This window comes from Neolamprologus multifasciatus, chromosome 14 (assembly GCF_963576455.1).
Source record: "Neolamprologus multifasciatus chromosome 14, fNeoMul1.2, whole genome shotgun sequence".
NCBI classification, from domain to species: domain Eukaryota; kingdom Metazoa; phylum Chordata; class Actinopteri; order Cichliformes; family Cichlidae; genus Neolamprologus; species Neolamprologus multifasciatus.
The window spans coordinates 39550272-39571701 of record NC_140452.1 but is presented as its reverse complement, the minus strand read 5'-3'; the positions used below and the strand labels follow the sequence as shown (position 1 = coordinate 39571701).

Genomic DNA, 21430 nt, shown 5'->3' with positions numbered 1-21430 from the left:
CGGAGTGATACGTACTGTGCTTCAACATAATATTACCGCACTGTGTGTTTTGTGGATATTATACATGGTTATGCTGAGGATATGTCGGCCAATTTCCACTGGAAATGCCTTTTGGTTAAACTGTCAGCAAGGAATTTGCATTTGCACTGTTAAATATTTATATAACTTTAATGCACATAAAAAAACAGCTGCTTGTTTAAGTGAAAATACGTTGATGGGTTCTTTTTTCCACTAATAAAGTTGTGGAGTAGTAAAGTATTTTGTCTCGGGTCAATTAGATCGTCAGTTATACCGTTATCGCAAATTTTCAAATATATATCGTGATAAATATTTTTTGGCCATACTGCCCTGCTCTACTCTGTATTCCCTCGGGTAAGCTGAAGGCAGTTGCTGGTGAATGGAAAGTCTGGCCCTCCTTTCTTAGGCCGCTGCCCACATGACCCAGCCCCGGATAAGCAGAAATACAGGGAGTCTATTAGAGACTAGTGACAGTAGCAATGATTAGTCAACTAATTGTGTATATCCTTAGACATAATTGTACCCATGGCTTTTCACTTTTTGCTTTTAATCAGTTTTTATGTTATGCTAGATCAGTTTTTAATGCTCAGCCTTAAAAACCTAATGGGGTATTGTTGTCACCCTGCCATGCGGGCGAGCAAGCAACGTTGACACCCAAGGTTGTGAATGGGATAACTTGAGAACAAAACATGGAGGACTTTCGAATTTATACCATAAATATATCTACAAGGAGGCTGAGGGGTACCGATTGCTGCCACCAGTCTTTTTTCCTGTTGTGGTTTAACCCAGCTGACCCAACAGGAAAGGCTTGGACACTGCTAGCATAATGGACAGGTTTTTGACGGGGCTCCCACACAAACACAAAGCAGAAGATGAAGCGACGCCAAATATGTTTCCAAACCAAAGACTACAAAATATGATGAAGCATATCTTGCTTTTAGCTTCACCTGCACAATGGTGGTGCCAAGGTAGGTATCCCCGGAAGAATTAGTTTTGAATGTAGAAGCCACATCTGAAGTTCACTCTGATGCCTCAGTCTTTGTAAATGGAGGAACAGTAATTGTGTGTGTAAGCGTGTAAAAACTGCAGATAGTAAGATTAACAGCAGTAGTATTTTGTCTCTATCTGCCATTGTAGAAATTCATCTCATGTAAACAATAACATGACGCACAGCGTGACGTCATAAAAGGCGCTCACCTTTGATGTTGCGTGACTATTCCTTGTCCACACGTAAACGCAAAAACTGAGTTTTCGAAAATCTCCACCCTGGCAGGAGTTTTTCAGGCCGAACGCATAGAAAAAACTGTTTTCTAAAAATACCTGTGTAGGTGGGGGCGTAACGTAAAAGGATAGTTTATTTTATTGCTACCTGTAATTTATTGCAGTTTACTTTTATTTATTTAATTGTTTACAAAAGGTTTGAGGTGTGTAATTAATTGCATTGGAGTTTGAAAACAATATGTGGGTGTTTGTGGTTGGAGGGGGTGGTCCTGTAAAACAAAGGGGACCCAGCAAAAAAAGTTTGGGAACCACGGTTTTAAAGCTCATGGGAACAATTAAGGGGGCGTTAGAGCAGTTGTGACGCAAGCTTTACTTTTGTTGGTCACTATACCAACACAAGTAAAGACACAACACAAGTAAGTTTTTTTTGGTTCTCCCATTTCCAGTTAACTTCACTGTAGCTGTAGATACTTCTCCTATTTTGGCCCACTTGACAACCAGTCTGCAGACTGATGTGTCATCTACTTTCGGTGATGTGCATTTAGTATCTAGGAGGACGGCGTGGGAGTGTGTCTGGTGTGGGTGGAGAGTAGGACATTAAAAGTCTAAATTGCACCCTTTTTCTGGGTTTTTCCAGAAAAAACGCTCACAGAACAATCAGAGGTTTGGAGGTGGAGGACATGTTAGTAAGTTGGTTAAGGTGATACAGAATGTCCCCAGGGGCAGAGATTGGTGATTAAAACAGACTTCGGTGGACATATAGGGAAACGAAACACAGATGTTTGGTGGGTATGGTGTTATGGAGAGGAATGGAGAATGGCAGATGGTGGTGGATTTTACAAAAAGGATGGCTGTAGTCAACAGATATTTCAGTAAGAGGGAGGATAGGTCAAGATATAGGAGTTGAAGTTGGTGCACACACGGTGGGAAAGGAATGGTAGAGACCTGCTATGATGTATGGTTTGGAGACAGTGGCACTAAACAAAAATAGGAATTCGAAGTGAATATGGCAGAGTTGTAGATGTTATGGTTTCAGTGGGAGTGACCAGAGTAGACAAGATTAGAAAGGACTATATCAGAGGGACAGCTCAGGATGACTGAACGTTAGAGAAGCATGGTTGAGATGTTTTAAAAGCCTGCAGAGGGCTAGTGGGTATCTTGGACAAAGGCTGCCAGGTGTGCAGGAGAAGAGGAAAACCTCAGAGGAGGTTCAAGGATAGTAGTGTAGGATTACATGCAGAGGGTTAGTGTGACAGAAAAGGATGCTACAGACAGGGTGAGGTGTAGGCACATGATCAACCCTTCAAAAGGGCAACCAAAAGAAGACGAAGCTGTAGATACGGACCAATCAGCAGTTGACATGTCAATAGGCCAGTGCATGAGTGGAGCCCACCAGTTGGAGACCTGTAGACAGAGAATCAAATATCGCCCAAAGTAGAGAGCACACACTCAATATAAAACAGAAAAAAACATTAAATTACAGGACAATAACACAACATTTCAGGAGATGTAGTGGCAATTGTGCTCTTTCGCTGGGACGATCAACACACAAGCATCTGGAATAAGTCTGACTTTGCCACCACCAGCGCTCCTCTATGAATGTAGCCATTTTTGATTGCTTGAATATATAAATTTACCATTCATCCCTTTATTCATTGATTCATTTTCTTCAGCTTTTCCACTTTGGGGTAGCATGGGGGCTGTAGTTTGTCACAGGTTAAGAGCATTCATTGGACAGGTCGCAATCTGTATCCGGATTAATCCATAAAGACAACCAGGTCACATCCACACCTATATCCAGTTTTGAATTGCCATTAATCCTAATCTCATGCATGTCTTTGGATTGTGTGAGAAAACCGGAATAACTGAAGGTGCGACAGACAATTAGAGATAGAGGACAATATCTCTCAAGGCCAAATCAAGCAGTGGATTAGGTGTGATCACATCATGGGAGAATGACAACTGACTGCTTTTTATCACAAAGACATGTACCAAATAATATTATCTAATTGCAATTTTCAGTTATATTTGAGTTCAGATCTTCTGTCTGAACATATATGCCAACATACCCTCACTATAGTATTTTCCACTCATAATCAAAAAGTGAAAAAAACAACAACTTTGTCTCAGCTTTTATGATTTAAAATGATTCGGAGACACACACAAAAAGTCTTTGATTTTTATTGTATCTGCTTATATATTTCATTTCCTGTTCTCCACCTTGGATATTGTGTCACAAGTGTGTAGAGACACACATTTGTGTACACCCGTCTGCTAAAGTAAAAGACTGGTAGTGCATGCATTAACACGCTTTATGTGCCCTGAGCAGTGAAACGGCATTTTTTTATTTTTCTTTGTGCTTTCCTAGATAAAAATGTATGTTTATATGGTTAGGGCTATGCTACCTGTGTGTGCGTGTGTGTGTGTTGGTGTGTGTGTCTGTTTAGCTGGTGCTGTGACCATATTGTGCTCATCTCTGTTCTGTAGGCTACTTGCCACTCTCTACTGAATAAAGCAACAGTAAAAGAAAAAAAGGAAAGCAAAAAAGCAGTAAGTTTGGAGAATCTATTTTACCTCAGATACTTTTACCCCTAAAGCAAAAAAGCTTTTTTTTGCATTTTATTTCTTTTTGTTGTTTGTTTGTTTTGTTTTGTTTCTTTTTTTCAGTTTTAATTTGGTTTTTCACTGGAAATGTTTTGTTTTTCCATATTCAGCTTTGTGTACAACCCTCTCTTGAAATCATTGTACTAATACTGGCATCACTTGATGTATTTTTGATTAACAGTTTCCAGGAAATAGAAGCATTCTGTCTTCTCTTTTCTTTCTGGGCTTTCTGTTTGCACTCTAGGTGACCTTTTCTCAGAACATTTCATCTGCACCATCATTGTAATTTTTTAACGTGCATCACTTATTTTAGTGAACTGTCACAGATGCACAGCAGCACATCTCGCCTGCTCTGGTGGGGACATAGCCTTTTAAGATTTTTTGATGAAATATTCTGATATATTGGCCTCTTGCTGTAATGAGTTGCATTTCACAGCTGTTGTCTTTTTTCCACCATTATGAAAGTATGTTCCCACAGTTTTTTTGTTTGTTTGTTTGTTTTTAACTAGAAGCTCATCCAGAACCTTGATTCTTTTATTCAAATGTTGGTGCTCATGTGCAGTTTTGTTGCCACTTGTTTATCAACAATTCCTCCATCTCCTCTTCCTTCTGAAATAGTTTACTGATGTTGTTACATCAGTAGAGCATAATTCTGGGGTTCTGACATGAACTGCGGATTATGATCAACCTCAACCCTGCTTTAAAGCAGTTCTGACATTTTGGTGCAATAATATAAAAGGTATATCATTTTTGGTTTTTGGTCTAAATGTTCTAAACTGTGAAAAAGCATGGTCCCAGAATGCCTAATGACTTTGTTGATAATCAGACTTTTGATCTACCACTACATTCAGGTCTATATTTAATCTTAAAGCAAATACTTTAAGCAAATACAGTGACAGTCACATACTTATAGACTCTTGTATTAATTACTTTTAAAGTTTTTTTTAAAAGGATTTTTGACGATTTTGCTTCATTTCAGCCAGACATGGGGAACTTGGGGAGACTTAGGGAAACATTTCTCCAAGGCGAGTGTCAGTAGTTTCCCCAAACTTTGAAGTGGAACATTTTTGCTTTTGCAGGCACTGGCTTTACCTACAGGAAGTTGTGCATCTTTTACTCTTTGCATCTAGGAGAGCAGCAACTAACTTTCTTTAACTTTTTAAAATTCAAAATATCAAAGTAAAATACATGAGTTACAGCAGGCAAGCATAAATGAACTACCAAGAAACTTAACTTGCCAATAATAGCATAGTCCTTTTCAGGGCATTTTGTGTATTTCCTGCTCTGTATTTCATTTAACACTGTTTGTCCACAAATTATAAACACTGATTGTAATTTGTAGTCACAAGTTTGACCATTTGTAGAGTTTTTGGTCAATTCTAGTACTTGCGGTACACACAAAGACTTTCTTTAAGGGTTGTTTAAACTGAAAATGTTCTGAAATGTCCATTGACTTTTGATCCTCAAAGTTTTGATCTGATACCACAGTCAGTTCAGTGTAGTTGGTTGTTGTGATTATTTAGAAAATGAAAAAATATAAAAAGACCATTATCACCAAGAACATCACTGATAACACCATTATGTTAAGAACATAGACACAAAAGTAGTTCACAAACATCCTAGAAACATTGGTTTATGATGAATTATGTCCAGGTCTACTATAAACACACTACGTAATGGACTGAAATCTTGCTTTGTGAAAGGATTGATAGAAGGCTAGGGAGAAAGAGGAGATGAAGCCAAAATTAAACTCTTTGGTATCAGCTCAACCTGCTGTATTTCAACACGTAGGTGTACTTCTCAGGCATCTTCTTCATTGCACCTTTCTGCAGCTCCAATACGGCTAACCTTCCTCCCTACTACCTTGATCTTGGCCTCTAGTCTCCTTCTCTCAATGGAGCGTACTGCTTCTTGTGGCTGTTCATCTCACTGATCACTGCTGCTGTAGTGTAGATCAGCTGGTTGCTCTCGGTAATGGTTGCAGAATGTATTGTCCGCAGGAAGTGTATCCTTCAAGCTCGGGTCCTCTACCAGGTAGGTAGGTAGGTAAGTAGATATAAGGGACATAGAGAGATCACCAGCATGTCCTTGGTCTCTGCCCGGGCCTCACACCATTAGGACATGCCCAGTCAGAACACCTTACCCAGGAACTGAATCTGGTGACTACTCTTACTGAGGCAGCTGGCTAGTGGCTAGCTCTAAGCTCTGGACAGCTTTAGTTTTGTCTGTGTACCTTTGTTGTTACAACCTTTTTTTGGTGGTTCCTTCAATGTTTACTTTGGTTAACTATACCTTAACTCATAGTGAAAAGCTTACATACTATTGTCATGTTAGTGTGTGGCTGTGAGTGTGCATCTGACTATTTGTCTGTGCCAGTGTGAATGTGTTGCACATTCATTAAACACGCAACATACATGTCATACACGTCTGACCAATCAGGTCCAAGAACATAAAAAATTGACGATATCTTTCCCATCGATTCCCAACTCCTGATATGCATAGATGTTATTGGAAACTGTTCCAGCTACCTGGTTGTGCCTCTAAGTAAATGCTGTTCCAACTTGTATTTCATCTCTAGGGTACTTTTGCATAGCTTACAACTTTCAGCTGTGGTAGACTGTTGCCTTTAGAGGTCTAGTGCTTAGGCTTTGTTCTTGTGCTGGTGGGATAAGAGCTTCTGGTATCCTTTAGGCTGGACTCTTGTAGTCAGTGGTAGGATTTCTTAATGTCAACATCTTGTGCAGCGGCTTGGTCTTTAATAATAGTTCCTGTGCTGTTCCTCTTCACCACCTGTCTTAATCTACCCGAGGCATTCCTGGACCAGTGCATCTAAGTGTGAAATGTGTTAATGTGTGGTCTGTTTCTCCTCCCGGATTGTGGCTCTGACACTCACTAATCCTTGCCCTCTGTTGCTCATAGCAGGTTAGCGAGTTTTCATGTGTTGTCATCAGTGTCATCTATCTCTTCCCAAAGTAATAAATTATATGCATATTGGCTTATTTTTGGATTTTGGGATTGGATTCCAATGATGTTCAATAAATATGACAAATGGTGACAGGGAGAGTCGGTATCCTTGTCTTGTGATTGTGGCCATTGTGATGTGTATAAAACTTTCACCCAGTGAATAAATTATTCACCAAAGACTGTTTTCTTTAATAGTGAGAATTTCAAAAATGCCAGTTAACTTTATCATATGCGTTTTCTGCATGTAATACAACAACTGCTGATGGGTGGTTGGAATGAGATGTAAAATAAATAACATAATAAAGTTATAGGTTACCGTCATTCTTTTAGTAACTTAGTTTGTCTCTATTCATAATTGTAAAGCCTTACTGATGTGATGACGTTTGTGTTGATGATATGGGGTTATAGCCTGATGTTGTAGGAAGTTTGTATTTTTTAATTTCTTCTTCTAGTAATTGAATTAAAAGAGGCACCACCATCTTATACTTTAATCACAATTCATGGCTTAACATCTGTCTTCTGTCAGTTTGTGTAATCACTTCCTATTTTCATCTTTCACCAACAGAGAGGAGACAGCTGGGTTGATTGTCATGTTTTTCCTCTCTTGCATGTTTCTTCTGCTGTAACTGGAGTAAAAACCTTTTTCACTCCTGGTACAACCAGAATAAACTGGAATCATGTCCAAGTCTTTCGTCATATTTCTTCCTAGCTTCGCTCTCCTCCTGAGCGCAGCATTTTTTGGCCTGATCATGACTCAGCTCAAATATCTCTGTTACACATATTGATACATGTATATTTTGTTATTATTATCATTCCCTCATTTGCTCTTGAATGTACCAAAATCAACTTTTAATATTTTCTCCTTCCCTTTTTTTCAAACTGGTCCCTCTTCTTATACTTTTCCCTTCTGTTCTGTATTTTCCGTTTGTGTTCGCCAACATTTTTTTCCCTCCACTCTCTCCATACTCCCTCACACAGGTTGTGAGTCAGCGGTTCCCACAGAACAGCATTGGTGCGGTGGGCAGTGCTATGTTTCTGCGCTTCATCAACCCTGCTATTGTGTCCCCCTATGAGACTGGTATTTTAGACAAGAAGCCTCTGCCCAGGATAGAACGGGGGCTCAAACTCATGTCCAAGGTAAGCTTATTGGATATGAGGGCTACCATGAAAGCAACCAGAAAAAAATGGTTGCATCCCTAAGTCTAGGGATGGGAATTAATAAGAATTTACCGATTCAGATTCCATTATCAATATCACTTCTTAATTAATCACTTAATCACTTCTTAATTCGATTCCTTTCAATTTCAATTCTCGTTATTTTCCCACTGGGTTGTTTGAGAGTCAACACCATCCCTAAGCAGCATATTAAAGATATTAGATTCTACAAGAACCGGTTCACAATTCCCATCCCTAGCGACAGCTGAACCCAGCATCTCTGTATGCCAGAGAATTATCCCCATTGGCTGGTTCGATTTTGTTTGACACTTTGCATCCTGTGCATAAGAACTTTCAGTTTCTTCCTTCTGAATGAAGGCTTCTAGTCCAATGGAGCAGAAAAACAAACCTTTAAAACAGTTTGGCTCCAATAGCCAAACTTTTTACTTATTCTGTGATTTATTTATTTTTTCTGGGTTTTTTGTTTGTTTGTTTTTTGAAAATCCACATGAGGATAAGTGACGTACTCACTACAAGAAGAGATCAAAAGAAATGTATTTTTACCCCCTTTATTTGTATCCACAGGTACAAATAAAGTGTCCTTAACCTAATTTTTTTTTGGCAAAAATGGCATCAATGAGTAGGCATCATAGACACATGACTCTAATAAAGTTTAAAATGTCACTGACTATCTTAAACCTTGTGATCACGTCTGGTTTAAAAAGAAGCTCCAACAGTCTGGGAATAGAGTGACATTAATACGTTTAGCGGGAGGTAAGTTTTTATTGTGAGACTGAGCACAAAGATAGTGAAACACTGTACTGCATTACAGAGAAATCTTTTGACATAGTGTACCTGGTATAAGTGTCTGTTCAAATCCCAGTAACCTGCATTTGATATCAGGATTAAACCTGAGGGTAACCATTCTCTTTGAACTCGAGCAAGATCCCACAACTCCCATAACATGAGCTTATTGTGAATCTCTTGTATTTTTTATTTCAGATTTTGCAGAGTATTGCAAACCACGTCTTATTTACAAAAGAAGAACACATGAGGCCTTTTAATGACTTTGTGAAGAGCAACTTTGATTCAGCCCGAAGGTAAATGCAGGGAACTACTGTTACTGTAAATACTGTTTGTATCCCTATCCCTAGAGCTGTCCCTGCCCCCTATATAATGGATTGCTGTGAAATTTTAACTTAACTATATCCAGTTAAAAAGTTCAATACATTTGGGAACTGATATTTTTGTTTGTATTTTTGTGTTAGTGTGTGCTCAAATATTGGACGTTATAGGACTGCTTGTTTTGTTTTGTTTCTTAAATATATCTTAATTAGCCAATATAATATATAATCTGTCCCAAATACCTTCTGGTTAGTTTTCATAGTGCGAGAGGGCTCTGAGACCTGAAAATAGGCGGGCAGTGGTGGGGTCTTGCCCATGGTAGTGAATAGGTAGGAATGGAGAAAAATCCTTCTGTGGACAGGCATGTTTTATTTACACAACAAGCTGGCATATCTGTAACTGATTTGATGAGATGGTAATCTGTGTGCCACATGAACATGCAGCCAATCGGTGAGAGACAGATTTCTGGCTGCGTTATAGACATACATCATTTACTTTTATGTAATGTGTTTTTTTCTTCTGGATTTTTGGCTTATAGTCCGTCTCTCTCCAATAAGTGAAACTGCCATAAAATTTTCAGATGGTTGATTTCTTTGTAAGTGAGCAAGCTTACAAATTCAGCAGGGGATCAAATAATTATTTACTTCAGTGTATGTGAACTCACATGCTGAAACCCTCCTCATATAATACTTTTGTTAGACCCAGAACCTCTGGTATATTTTTTTTATATAAAGATACAACAGATGTTATTTCTTTTTGGCAATTAGCAACTTTTTCAGTCTTTAGATTTTTTTCTTTTCCTTGTCGTAATTTTTTGACACCTGCTGCCTGACAGGAATCACAGACTCATCGTGGAAGTTAATGATCCCCTCTCTTCTCACTAGTACCACCATGCTGACTGTTCATGCTGACTGTTCATCAATTGTTTGACCAGTCACTAACAAAAAAATAACAAACGAATCAAACATTTTATATCAACAGAGTTTGTGTAGTCAGGGAAAACTGAGCTATGTGGTCATGTGACAGTTCAGACTAAATCAGTGAAGTGCTTGCTGTCGTGTTTCTTCTGACCTTAAGTTGAGCTGGCAATCTTCTCTCTCTGCCCCAGGTTTTTCTTGGACATAGCATCTGACTCTCCACCCAGTGATTCTGTCAACCACAGTCTGTCATTTATCAGTGACGGTAATGTGCTGGCTCTCCACCGGCTGCTGTGGAATAATCAGGAAAGAATTGGCCAGTACTTATCCAGTAACAGGTCAGAATTTTGTATTTCGTTAAATTAGATTTTTTTTTTTTATTTTTAATCATTACATTTTTATTTTTGATCATTAAATCATGAGTCACAATTTTATTTTAGGGACCACAAGGCTGTAGGTAGGCGACCTTTTGACAAGATGGCCACCTTGCTGGCTTACCTCGGACCGCCGGAACACAAACCTGTGGCTGACACTCACTGGTCTAGTCTCAATCTGACCAGCTCCAAGTTTGAGGAGTTTATGACCAGGTAAGATTGATAACAGCTTGTCAACATAATGGTTCTGACTCAACAAGCACTTGTGACTTTGTGCATCGTTTTTCCCATTTATGGGTTGTAAGTCTGTCCGTCTTTAGTTTTAGATGCGTTAACACTTTATAGGAAGCTTTCATTGTATTCAATTTCAACTTTTATCTCAGTGCATCATGGGAAGCCCTAGCAGTCTAGGCCGTTTGCAACGCAAGTAAAGGAGGATTCAGGGTCACCTGATTAAGCCCTGTCTATTTGCTGTCAAAAAAGAAAGTTTTGAACCAAATCTAAAACGTAGAGAGGGTGTCTGTCTCCCAAATCCAAACTGAGAGCTAGATCCACAGAAGAGGGTCCTGAAAGGTGAAGGCTCTTTCCCCCTTTCTGCTTTTAATACCCTTCAAGTAAGCTGGCAGTCTAAGAGCAAAGTGCTCCATTAGGATATGTTACTGTGAGGTCTTTAAGATGAGATGGGCCCTGATCATTCAAGAAAAGGATTTTAAATTAGATTCTGATTTAAACAGTTAGCCAATTAAAAAAAAAACAGTATGGTCAAAATATGCTCTTTCTCTCGGGTCCCTGTCAATACTCTTTCTAGATCAACTGAAGACTTTTGACTGGTTTGTTACTTTATCTTTTAGGACATACTGATAATAATATATTACAGTAGTCCAGCCTTACCCGCCAGTACTAAATGTATGAGCCATGTTTTTTTTTCTCAGCATCACTCTGAGACAGGGTGTTTCTCATTTTTGGTTATTCTTCATAAATGTAAAAAGAGACAAAAAATATTAATTATAGGTTATCCAGGCCTTTAAGACAATCAGTCTGTGCTGTCTGGCTTCATGGGCAGGTAGGTAGAAGGTATGCTATGCTTTCTATTGATGTTGCCTAAGGGAAGCTTGTATAATGTAAACAGAATTGGTCCTAGCACTGAACCCTGTGGACCTTAATAATTAACCTTAGTGTGTGAAGAGGGGTAGGGCTGTGCGATATGACAAAATCTCATATCCCGATATAAGACCTCTATTGTCCCGATAACGATATAAATCGCAAAATTTTTACATTTTCTGTAAATTCTGTGAATCTCGGGCAGCTCGACTTGTGTGAAGTGTTTCCAGCTGAGTGTCGTGTACCTGGAGTCGAGTATTTTAACCGATGCATGAAATTATGCATTTTTAGACATATGTTGTAACAGCCGCCGTTTTCGTTGTGAGTATTTATTACACGGTGTGCTGCAGGGAAAAGCCTGTTCTAACGTTTGAGTCTAAGGTTTATTTTTTAGCACCTGACGGCTCTTCTTTGCTTCTCATCCGTAAATACTCTGCATACTCTTTCACGTGATTCCGTTTATTTTGAAAAGTCTCAACAGGATCTTGAGCTTTATTGTGAAAGGTTTATGTGGAAAATAAACAAGCGGACACGGGATGATTTTACCGTCGTTGTTGCTAACGACAACGCATAAAAACAGGCGCTTGTCCGTCCGTAGTGTAGCTATATTAAATATAAGAGAAAGAGAGAACTTAAGAAATTAATATAGCCACTACAGTGACCATCAAAACGATGAAAAAATATTGCCGTAAACAGTTTATTTTGCAACACCATGAAACAAATGATAGTGTAAAATGAAACGATAGATGTTTTTATATCGTCATCCGATATATATCGTTATATCAAACAGCCCTAAAGAGAGGTCCCCATTTAAATGAACAAGGTGACGTCTATTAAATAGTTATGATTCAAATCCCTGCAACACAGTATCTTTCATTCCTATAGCATGCTCTAATCACTGTAATTAAATACTACAGTCAACAGTGCAATGATCCACTAAGGCCGAGCAGAACATACAGTCCCAATCAAATGTTTCAAACCACTTGAAAAATGCCAAAAAGTCATATTTTGCATGGTTGGAACCAAGAAGAGCTCCAACATCAACAAGAAGAAATGAGAGTGAGAAAACATTTTTTTGAACATGCAAGTTATTGAAAACAATGCTTAAACTGAAACGTGCTTTTTTACAGCCGATCAAAAAGGAACATTTCTCCAAGCGGCGAACACAGCCGCACGAAGGGTGTCTACTGTCTGGAACTGTTGTCCATTTTTGTAAACTTCCCTTGCCATCCATCCCCAAAGGTTCTCAATTGGATTTAGATCAGGGGAACACGCAGGGTGGTCCAAAAGAGTGATGGTATTCTCCTGCAAGAAGTTCCTTGTCCTGCGGGGATTTTGTGTAATGTAGCGTTGTCATGTTGAAAATCCCAGTTGTTACCACACAGACGAGGGCCCTCAGTCATGAGGGATGCTCTCTGCAACATCTGGACATAGCCAGTGGCCACATTTTTGCATAGAGTTTGCCTCTTTAAAGGCATGTGGTCCTAAAATTTTGATCAGTTATAAAACAATTTGTTTCAATTTAAGCATTGTTTTCGATAAATTGCATGCTCCAAAAAATGTTTTGTCTCACTCCCGTTTCTTCTTGTTGCATATTGAAGCTCTAGTTGGAACCTTGTTGAGATCCAACCATGCAAAATATGATTTTTTTTCAAGTGGTCTTAAACTTTTAATCAGGACTGTATATACTGAGGAGGTTGGGACAGCAGGTGGAGCAGAAGTAACAATATTATTAATGGTGTCAAATAACGCCATAGGATTACCTGTTCTATTTGCAACCAAGTGTGAGAAATAGTCAGCCCGTGTATCTCTAACTGAACTGTTGAAAGAAAAGATGAAAAGATCCTTTGGCTGAAGGGGATGAATACAAACCGAATTTTCCTTCACTAGTGCTCACCTTTTCCACAAGAACACTTTAAGAGGCGTATGGTGTTTATCTGATTTATCCAAGGTGACAACTTGGAAACAGGAGCTAATCTTCTATGTGAATGTTAATATTTCCATCTGTAAGCAATCCTAAACGGCTTAATAGTGGAGAATAATAAATCACTAAACTTCTTTAAAAACAAGCCATTTAGGTTAGGCTGACGATCCACCTGCACAATAAAACAGATTCTTATTCCCGACTCCTGCATGCACCAAGGAGGGCACTGCTGAGGATGCCAAATAAGGATTCAGGCACAAAATATCAAAACAGGAGGATGAGGTATCTTGACCCATCAGATAGCATGGCTAAAGGCGTTCATAAACTAAGGCAGACAGCCGGAATCCAGGATGAAACCTGAGTTAAGGTAGCTGCTCTGTACTGTGTTAGCAAATGGCATTAAAGACGATAACAGTGGAGGAATTATACCCTTAAGTTTAGTTACAGCGCTATCGGCTGTATTTAAAAGTATTCCCAACTGCTGTGTGATCCATTATTGTAAATTTTATTGTTGTTAGGAAATGATCAAAGGGTTTTCAATGAATACTTTTAAATGTTCGGTTTCCATGCCATATCTCAGAACTAGATGCAGAGTGTGGTTAACGTTGTTGTGGGTTCTTTTACATTTTGAGAGAAGCTAATTGAGTCTAATAATAGATTAAATGCTGTGTTGAGGCTGTCAAAATCATCCACAACAATTATTTTATTTGAACTGAGCACTAAGTCAGATAACAAGTCTGATAAACCTCTGAGTAAGGGCCAAGGGAACAATAGAGAAACAACAAATAAAACTGGTTTGTTATTTTACCAGTTGGTTCATAACTTTATTTGCTTAATTTACTATCTTCAGCGCTTCTATTTGTTCTACAGGCATCAAGTACATGAGAAGGAGGAATTCAAAGCCTTAAAGACCCTCAACATTTTCTACCAGGCAGGAACCTCAAAGATTGGAAATCCAGTGTTCTACTATGTCGCCCGCAGGTAGGACTTGGCTTTACTTATTTCTCAATTTAGTAAACTGACAAAATAATAGATAAGAGTGCATTTGTTGTTAGAGACTTTGGTTCATTTTAAATTGCTGTCAAGCAAACCTTGCATTTAAAATTTCCTTTGCTGAAAATGAAATGATGTGGAGGTTTCAAATTAGTCAGGACAGAGCTATTCTGTAAAGATATATTGTATCTGTCAGAATGTGTGCTGGCAAGTTGGATGAATTATTTCTAGATTAGCCACTAACCACATATCCTGTGTGTGGTGTTAGTGTGTGATGTTTCCTGGATACCAGTATGCACCTATCAACAGTAGTTGAGACAGTATCTGCTTCAAACAGCTTGGTTTTTGGTTTTTAAAAATAGAACCCTGTTGTATCAGTTCTGTCTACGATTGGTGCCTGAGCACGCAATGTAAAAACCATTTTGTATCTGCTTATTTGAGTGTCCCAAAGCATTCACAGTATTGACATCCAAATCTTTATTATTATTGAGTGTACTGAGTACTGAGGCATTGTCTAAGGAGCTTGGGAAAAAAGGTTCTGGACTTATTTAAGTTTTCTTGAAGACGTTGAGAGGTGATCTCATCCTAGAAGCTTATTCAGTTCTAAGCACAATTGTTGGAGAGCACTTTCGTAGCACTTTCAGTGGGAGAAATGTTTCGTCATTCATCCAAGTGACTTCTTCCGTCTCAGCTGACTGCAGGTTTCCCCACCCTTATGAACAGTACATTTGCATGATGAATGAAACTATCACCACTGGCGAACAATGGGCTGACAGGTCAGTTTCTTGATCATTAATATGCCAATTGTCATGACCATTGATCAACAACCACCTATCAAAGGCCATTGATCACTGAGGAATGACCATTGATCAATGGTTATGAGTACCATTCAGAGAGAGTGGGAAGTAGCTGCAGTTCTTCTAAAGGAACACACACACATGTAAAGAAAGCTCTTAAAACATGTTTTTATCCCAACATGGGCTTTAATCAAACCAGCAAAGATGCACAGTAAACAAGGTCAGACACCAACTAGGGAGAAACAGAATGACAAACAGAACAAAAATGTCATCCCTTATGTAGCCAGTTTATCAAAGAAACTGACGCACACTCTGACAAAAACTGGTTCGTCCCAAAGACAAACTAAACAACAGACCTCTACATTCGACAAACCCAACAGCCACTTCATAAACGTATGGCACAACATAGAAGAGCCACCTCGACCGGACAAGACTCAAATGTACATCTGCATCTAAAGGATAAAGGTCACTCTTTTGAGGATGCCAATGTAGACCATTTTTGGTAGCTATTCGTCACATAGTTTTTGCAACATTCTCAACAAATTTTTCCCATTCATTTGAATGGAAGAGCATCTGAAAAAGAGCACCGAACCAGGCCACTTTGGAGCCCTCCTGCTCAGCCATACTTTATCGCAGACACATCATCCAAACTTTATACAGGTCACAAGGTTGTCCATCACATTTTACACACAGTACAAACATGAAAGTTAGGTATGTTGTACTTGAGAAGTTGTTGCAGCTCACAATTAAATAATGTTTGCGATACAACTTGTAGGTTTCTCTTGGTAAAGTGTTGTTTGAGACTCAAATTCCTGTTTGCGTTCCTCTTTCAGTTTCACAAGTGGAATTTGCAGTCCTGCAAATGTCTTCATTCGCATACATTTTTCAGTCTGGCACAGGGGTGAAGAGGGGTTTTCACCCACCCAAGACACACTCCCATGCAGTCCTCCCATGCAGATGCGACTGCTGAAAGTTGATTGGTTGACCAGTGGCCTGGAATAGAGAAGGAAGCAATAGCGATAGTAGAGTTCACTCGGAACAGAAGAACTGGGGGGAAAAAAACTTCAGAAATTAAAAAATACAGCATGAAACGCACAGTTGCCATAGTGCACACTTTTCACTATGTTTAACACTCGATCTCACTTGAGCTCTTTATATGTTATAGCTTCACTCTCCTTTGCGGCTGGCTGACTCACCAACAGCAACAACATGAGCAAAACGTCTCACAGATTGGCTCACATGCTTTAAACACTGCTTCCGTCTGACAACAGACTCTCTGCAGGCAGTTGGGCAGTCCCCGTAGTGGAACGGGAGGAGAACATGCTCACGTGTGTGTATTACACACTGTCCTATTGCTAGTCTTTAACTGGTAAATTGGAAAGTATTTTGTATTACAAACATTTTGGGCTTCTTATTGTGAACAGCACTGTTCTAAATGCCTTGGTAGGACCAAAACAGCACAATAGCATTGATTAGGAATCAACTAATAAATGAACCCAGCAGCATGTGTTCAAGCAATAATCTAAATGTTTACCTCTGACATTTTTCTTTGTGTACAGGATTTTAAGAGATATTGTCATGACGATAACAACAGTTGCAACAGTTTTTGTACGGCAAATGAAAATGGAACTGCTACATACAGGAAATGACTTATAGATTTAGTGTCCACAAGATTCTAATAACTGTTACACTATGTGTATTGTAGTTTAGATGGTGGTGAGTGCAGTTGTCATGACTACAACAGACAGAATGACTGTTTGTTGAGTTTTGATGTCCAGTTTGCAGCCTTCATTATATAAACGAGTTAGTTTAGGCTTATTGGTTAAAGACCTTGGATGTTCTGTTGTGCTTGTGTGTGAAGAAAAACTATCCATACTTGTTGAAGATGTCCAGATGTGATCCCCAGATTCATTCATACCTGCTTTGCCCTGATACATTCCACTGTCAACAAGTGGAGACTTTGCTTGATAGTTAGGTGTGTTCTCTACAGTCCTTGGGGGCAATTGAACATCCTGCCCTTCACTTCTGTTGTTAACCCAGAGTGGTGGCTCCGTAAACCGAGCTGAGTGCCTTTCCCTTCCTGTTACTGGTAAATGGGATTGCCCACAGATGGGTCTTGTATAACAGGGGCACCCCAAAACGGTTGCACGGGTTTTCTCTGACCATCTAAGGAGCTTTGTTATGTGTTCTTCTTCTTCACAAGCCCAGGGGTTATCCCCAAGAGTAATAATCTCCAGTCCTATTAGGTCATCAAAGATTCCCTCAGACAGCCAGGTGAAGCGGTTAGCATGCAAATAAAACTGGGCCAGTCGGGGCAGTCGATCCAACGATCCGGGGAGGATCTGCAACAAATAGTTATGTGACAAATCAATGATCTCCAGATTGTGTGGCATGTTTGTGGGCACTGTCCAAAACCTGTTATGACTGAGGTTAAGAGACTGTAGACTCAACAGTGTGTTATTGATGAAGACCACTCTCTCTAGCTCATTATCTGATAGATCCAGTACTTTCAGGTTCCAGTGGTAGGCTGTGTCATTTTTGTCTAGAGCGCGTAGATGGTTCCCTGCTGCTCGAATGTCCCACAGAGACCGTGGCAGGGCAGGGGGGAGACTCTCCAGGCGGTTGTAGGATAGATCCAGGGTGCGCAGATGGACATAGTGGCTGAGCTGGTTGTCCAGACCGTGCAAGCTGCCAAAAGAATGTCATATTTAATCGTCATATTTATCACCATCATAATTGTAATAGAATGGTAATATTGCTAATTGGATTGATGAATAATCAAATGGCTAAAAAAGCTAAAGCATGAATGTTTGCTAGTGTAAAAACACTCTGAGTGCTTAGAAGGATTAGAGAAGCGCTTAATAAATATCAGTTGATACCATACAGCATGATTATAAGCACAGAAGTATGACAGGAGTCTGAATATAGGGATCTTGTAAAAGCCTTGAGCATCTGGAGTTAAAAAAAAACTACTCATATTGTGTTCATATTGAACACCTTTAAGACAAAGGAAATGATAGTAGATTGCCTAAGATACAGGCCTCCTTTCCAGCCTGTGAAAGTTTGTGGCATGGACATTATAAATATCTAGGTTTACACCTATACAACAAACTAAACTGGTCCTGAATACAGGAGCCATCTCTCTCTTTCTTTTAAGGAAACTAAGATCTCTTGAAATCTGCAGTAAATTGCTGCAGATGTTCTTTCAGTCTGTGTTGCTAACTGTTCTATGCTGCACACTTCTACTGGGAAGGCAGTGTCAGAAACAAGGATGCAAGAAGACTGGACCTACTAGTGTAACCTGTAATTGCTGTAATTTGAGCCATGCTGGGGGAGATGGTGGAAAGATGCATACTAAATCCATTAGAAGTCATTCTGAATAATTTTGATCACCCACTTTACAAAATCTTTATGGAACAAAAAAGCGGATATCAGTTTTTTTCATCTCATATAAGTAGCAGATGAGTGATGTCAGATATATGAGCTCAATCAACAATCAAGTTATTCTTATTCTGTTATGAACAGTTGCTATTAGTTCCAAGTTCATTTTTAGAAGTTCCTTAAAGGCTTTTACTTGTGAGTGTGTATGTAAAAATCTATTATTATTAATTTAAGTTCAGGACGCTTATCTGGGACAGCTATATATTTTAACAGTCAGATCCTCTAGTTAAGTAAATTTGCTTAACCATATGCTACTTATTCTGTTACCTGTTACATGCACATGTATCTAAAAGTGAGTCATGTAATATAATGTCTAAAAGTGGAGCATTTGAGAGGTGCAGGAGCTTACCTGTTAAAAGAAAGGTTGAGAAAGCGAATGTTATGCTGCAGACCAGGCGGTAACTTGGTCAGGCCTCGTGAAGAGCAGTCCACAACACGATGGCCTCCACTGCAGGAGCAGGCAGCGGGGCAGATGGACAGCACCCAGCCTCCCAGCAGCCCACACAGCAGCAAGAGGAGTAGGTAGAGCACAGATGCAGAGCATACAGGCATGCTTAGAGCTCTAGAAGTGAGTTTTTAAAGTAGTAGGTTAGATATCAAGCTGGCTAGTTCTAGCACATGAAATTTTGTAATATTTAAACTTTAAATGGACTTCCATTATTTCAAATATTCTATATTTCTCTGTAAGAATCTGACGTAAATGTCAGATTATTTACTGAAATTAGATTTTTTTGCTGACGTAGTCCAGATATCTTTGGAAGTGTACTGACAGAATATATTTTAAGTGATTTTTTTTTAATGCAGTTACTATAGCTCAGGAAGTAGGACAGGATGTCTACTAATCTGAAGGTGGGTGGTTTGATCCACGTCTGTGTGCCACATATACATAACTCCAAGTTGCTCTTCTATGCATCCACTGGACTATGAACAGGTATAACTGTTAGAAAGCAAGAGCTTTTGTAGGAAAAGCATACAATGCTTTTATTATTGTGTGAATGAGGCAAGTTGTATAAAGCGCTTTGACTACTCAGGTACGGTAGAAAAGCAATATATGAGAACCAGTCCATGTAACTTTATGTACTTCTGATGTGATAGGAAGTACATAAAGTTTAGGTATTTCAGTTAGAAAATCTTTTTTTTTTTTTTTTTGGGGGGGGGGGGGGGGGGTCGAATGCATTACATGTCAAAGGCAAGTGAATAATTGTCCTAAAAGATTTTAATTTGAGTATTGACCAAAATAATCATGAATAGGATTGTGATGCAATACTTGAGCTAATGCCCGAATGTAGCAACAGCATCTACAGTGCATATGATACAATAATATAGCAGAATGACACCAAGTTTCACAGTAGCTCAGAAGTGTTTGAAGGTTGTAATCATAGATCATTGTACATAGCTCATTAGAGAAGATCCATATTAACTGTATACTATATTAGTCACAGTTCTATGTGACAAAACTATAAATATAAATATCAATAGAAACCATAATTTCATTAAAAATATTAAAAACACAAACCTAAAGTGCATTTTTACTGAGTCATACATCATATATTAGATTCCTAAATGTGACTCTTTGGTCTTGTCTTTGAGAACTTTTAACTGTGACCCACCAGTTAACATTTTCAGCATTTTGGCATTTTATCTTCAAATTAAGTCCTTAGCAGCCTTTAATCTTGCCTTCAGAGATCAATTTTAATGTCTTGTTAATTCAGACTGCTCTTCTGACCAAAACGGTCATTGAGTTAAGTCAGTAACATTATTGTTATGTAATATCATTGATGGTGTTTAAGAAAATTAGTTACTAACTAACAAATAGCATTAAATGTAAGTGAATGACTGCAGAAATGGCACGTGCATTGTGAATTCACCACTTAAACTCATCAGACTCTCTTCTCAGTACTGTTGCCATACAGAAGTAGGCTGGTTTTAAGTAGCAACCAGCTTGAAGATGTGCCAGTAGGACATGCGCTCAGAATGCTGCAGTGACATTCAGTTCATTCAAGCCAATAAACTGTGTTTCCACAACTGCAGTTCATATTCTGATCTAAAGACTACTCGATCACAAGCACTGAATATGATAAATATATTCTGGAAATTTCTTCAAGGTGTCGCTTTATGTGCTTGATGATAGCAGTTGCCACTGCTATGACTGTGCTTTACGTTGCTAGCTTCTATATTTAAGTACTATAATGTGACTTTTGTCAGTGCCTCCATGGAATAGTAAAAGAAAAAAATCTGCATAGCGACAGAGCACAGACTAGCTTTATCATGAGCCAGCACTACATTACATTAATTTACTGCAGCCATCATGTGCATGTGGATCTCTCCGTTTAAAATCACTCACCTTATGCTTTCTAGTGTCTGTTTATCATCTTTCCTTTTTTCTTCTCGTTTCCTCCTCAAGCTCTTGTTGTGTCCTTTCTTTGTGCTTCTCTTTGCTGCTCAAGAGTCTCAGATTCCTGTTTCTGATTGTTGTGTGGCAGTATACAATACTACCTTCTGTCGCTGGTGCTGTGTCCTGTTTACTGCTCTGCAGGCTCCTGATGCAGCTGGAGCTCCAGGTTAGGGAGGAGAGAGAATTGCAGCAGCGAGCCAAGCCTACTGCTGATGAAGCAAGCAATAACTCGACGTGTGTGTGTCTGTCTGTGTGTGTGTGTATATATATATATATATATATATATATATATATATATATATATATATATATATATATATATATATATATGTGTGTGTGTGTGTGTGTGTGTGTGTATGTATGTGTATATATACAGATTTGTTTGCTTTTCAAACAGCTGT

The 21430-nt window shown here is 38.9% G+C and overlaps 2 protein-coding genes across 5 annotated transcripts in view; one reads left to right on the top strand and one right to left on the bottom strand.

Moving 5' to 3' along the window:
• The window catches only part of nf1a (neurofibromin 1a), a 116904-nt gene that overhangs the window by 57471 nt on the left and 38003 nt on the right, over positions 1 to 21430 (top strand). For 3 of the 4 annotated variants that reach the window (XM_085130731.1, XM_085130730.1, XM_085130729.1), the window contains exons 30-35: positions 3727 to 3789; positions 7786 to 7944; positions 8965 to 9062; positions 10196 to 10342; positions 10445 to 10591; positions 14274 to 14384. In XM_085130731.1, the coding sequence (XP_084986857.1) occupies positions 3727 to 3789; positions 7786 to 7944; positions 8965 to 9062; positions 10196 to 10342; positions 10445 to 10591; positions 14274 to 14384 (725 nt within the window). The remainder of the gene's footprint in view (positions 1 to 3726; positions 3790 to 7785; positions 7945 to 8964; positions 9063 to 10195; positions 10343 to 10444; positions 10592 to 14273; positions 14385 to 21430) is intronic. The other variant, XM_085130732.1, reaches the window with a different exon arrangement.
• On the bottom strand, positions 15012 to 21352 carry LOC146504648 (oligodendrocyte-myelin glycoprotein-like). The gene is made up of 3 exons (XM_085130779.1): positions 20979 to 21352; positions 18984 to 19196; positions 15012 to 17881 (listed from the first exon to the last, which is right to left on the bottom strand). The coding sequence occupies exons 2-3, from the start codon at positions 19184 to 19186 to the stop codon at positions 16900 to 16902; spliced, it is 1185 nt and encodes a 394-aa protein (XP_084986905.1). The 5' UTR covers positions 19187 to 19196; positions 20979 to 21352; the 3' UTR covers positions 15012 to 16899.

Excerpts from the sequence above, each read along its gene's own strand:
- LOC146504648 (XM_085130779.1), bottom strand. The coding sequence starts at position 19,186 with ATGCCTGTATGCTCTGCATCTGTGCTCTACCTACTCCTCTTGCTGCTG. Across the intron at positions 17,882-18,983 it reads CTCAACCTTTCTTTTAACAG|CTTGCACGGTCTGGACAACC; the intron begins GTAAGCTCCTGC and ends TTCTTTTGGCAG.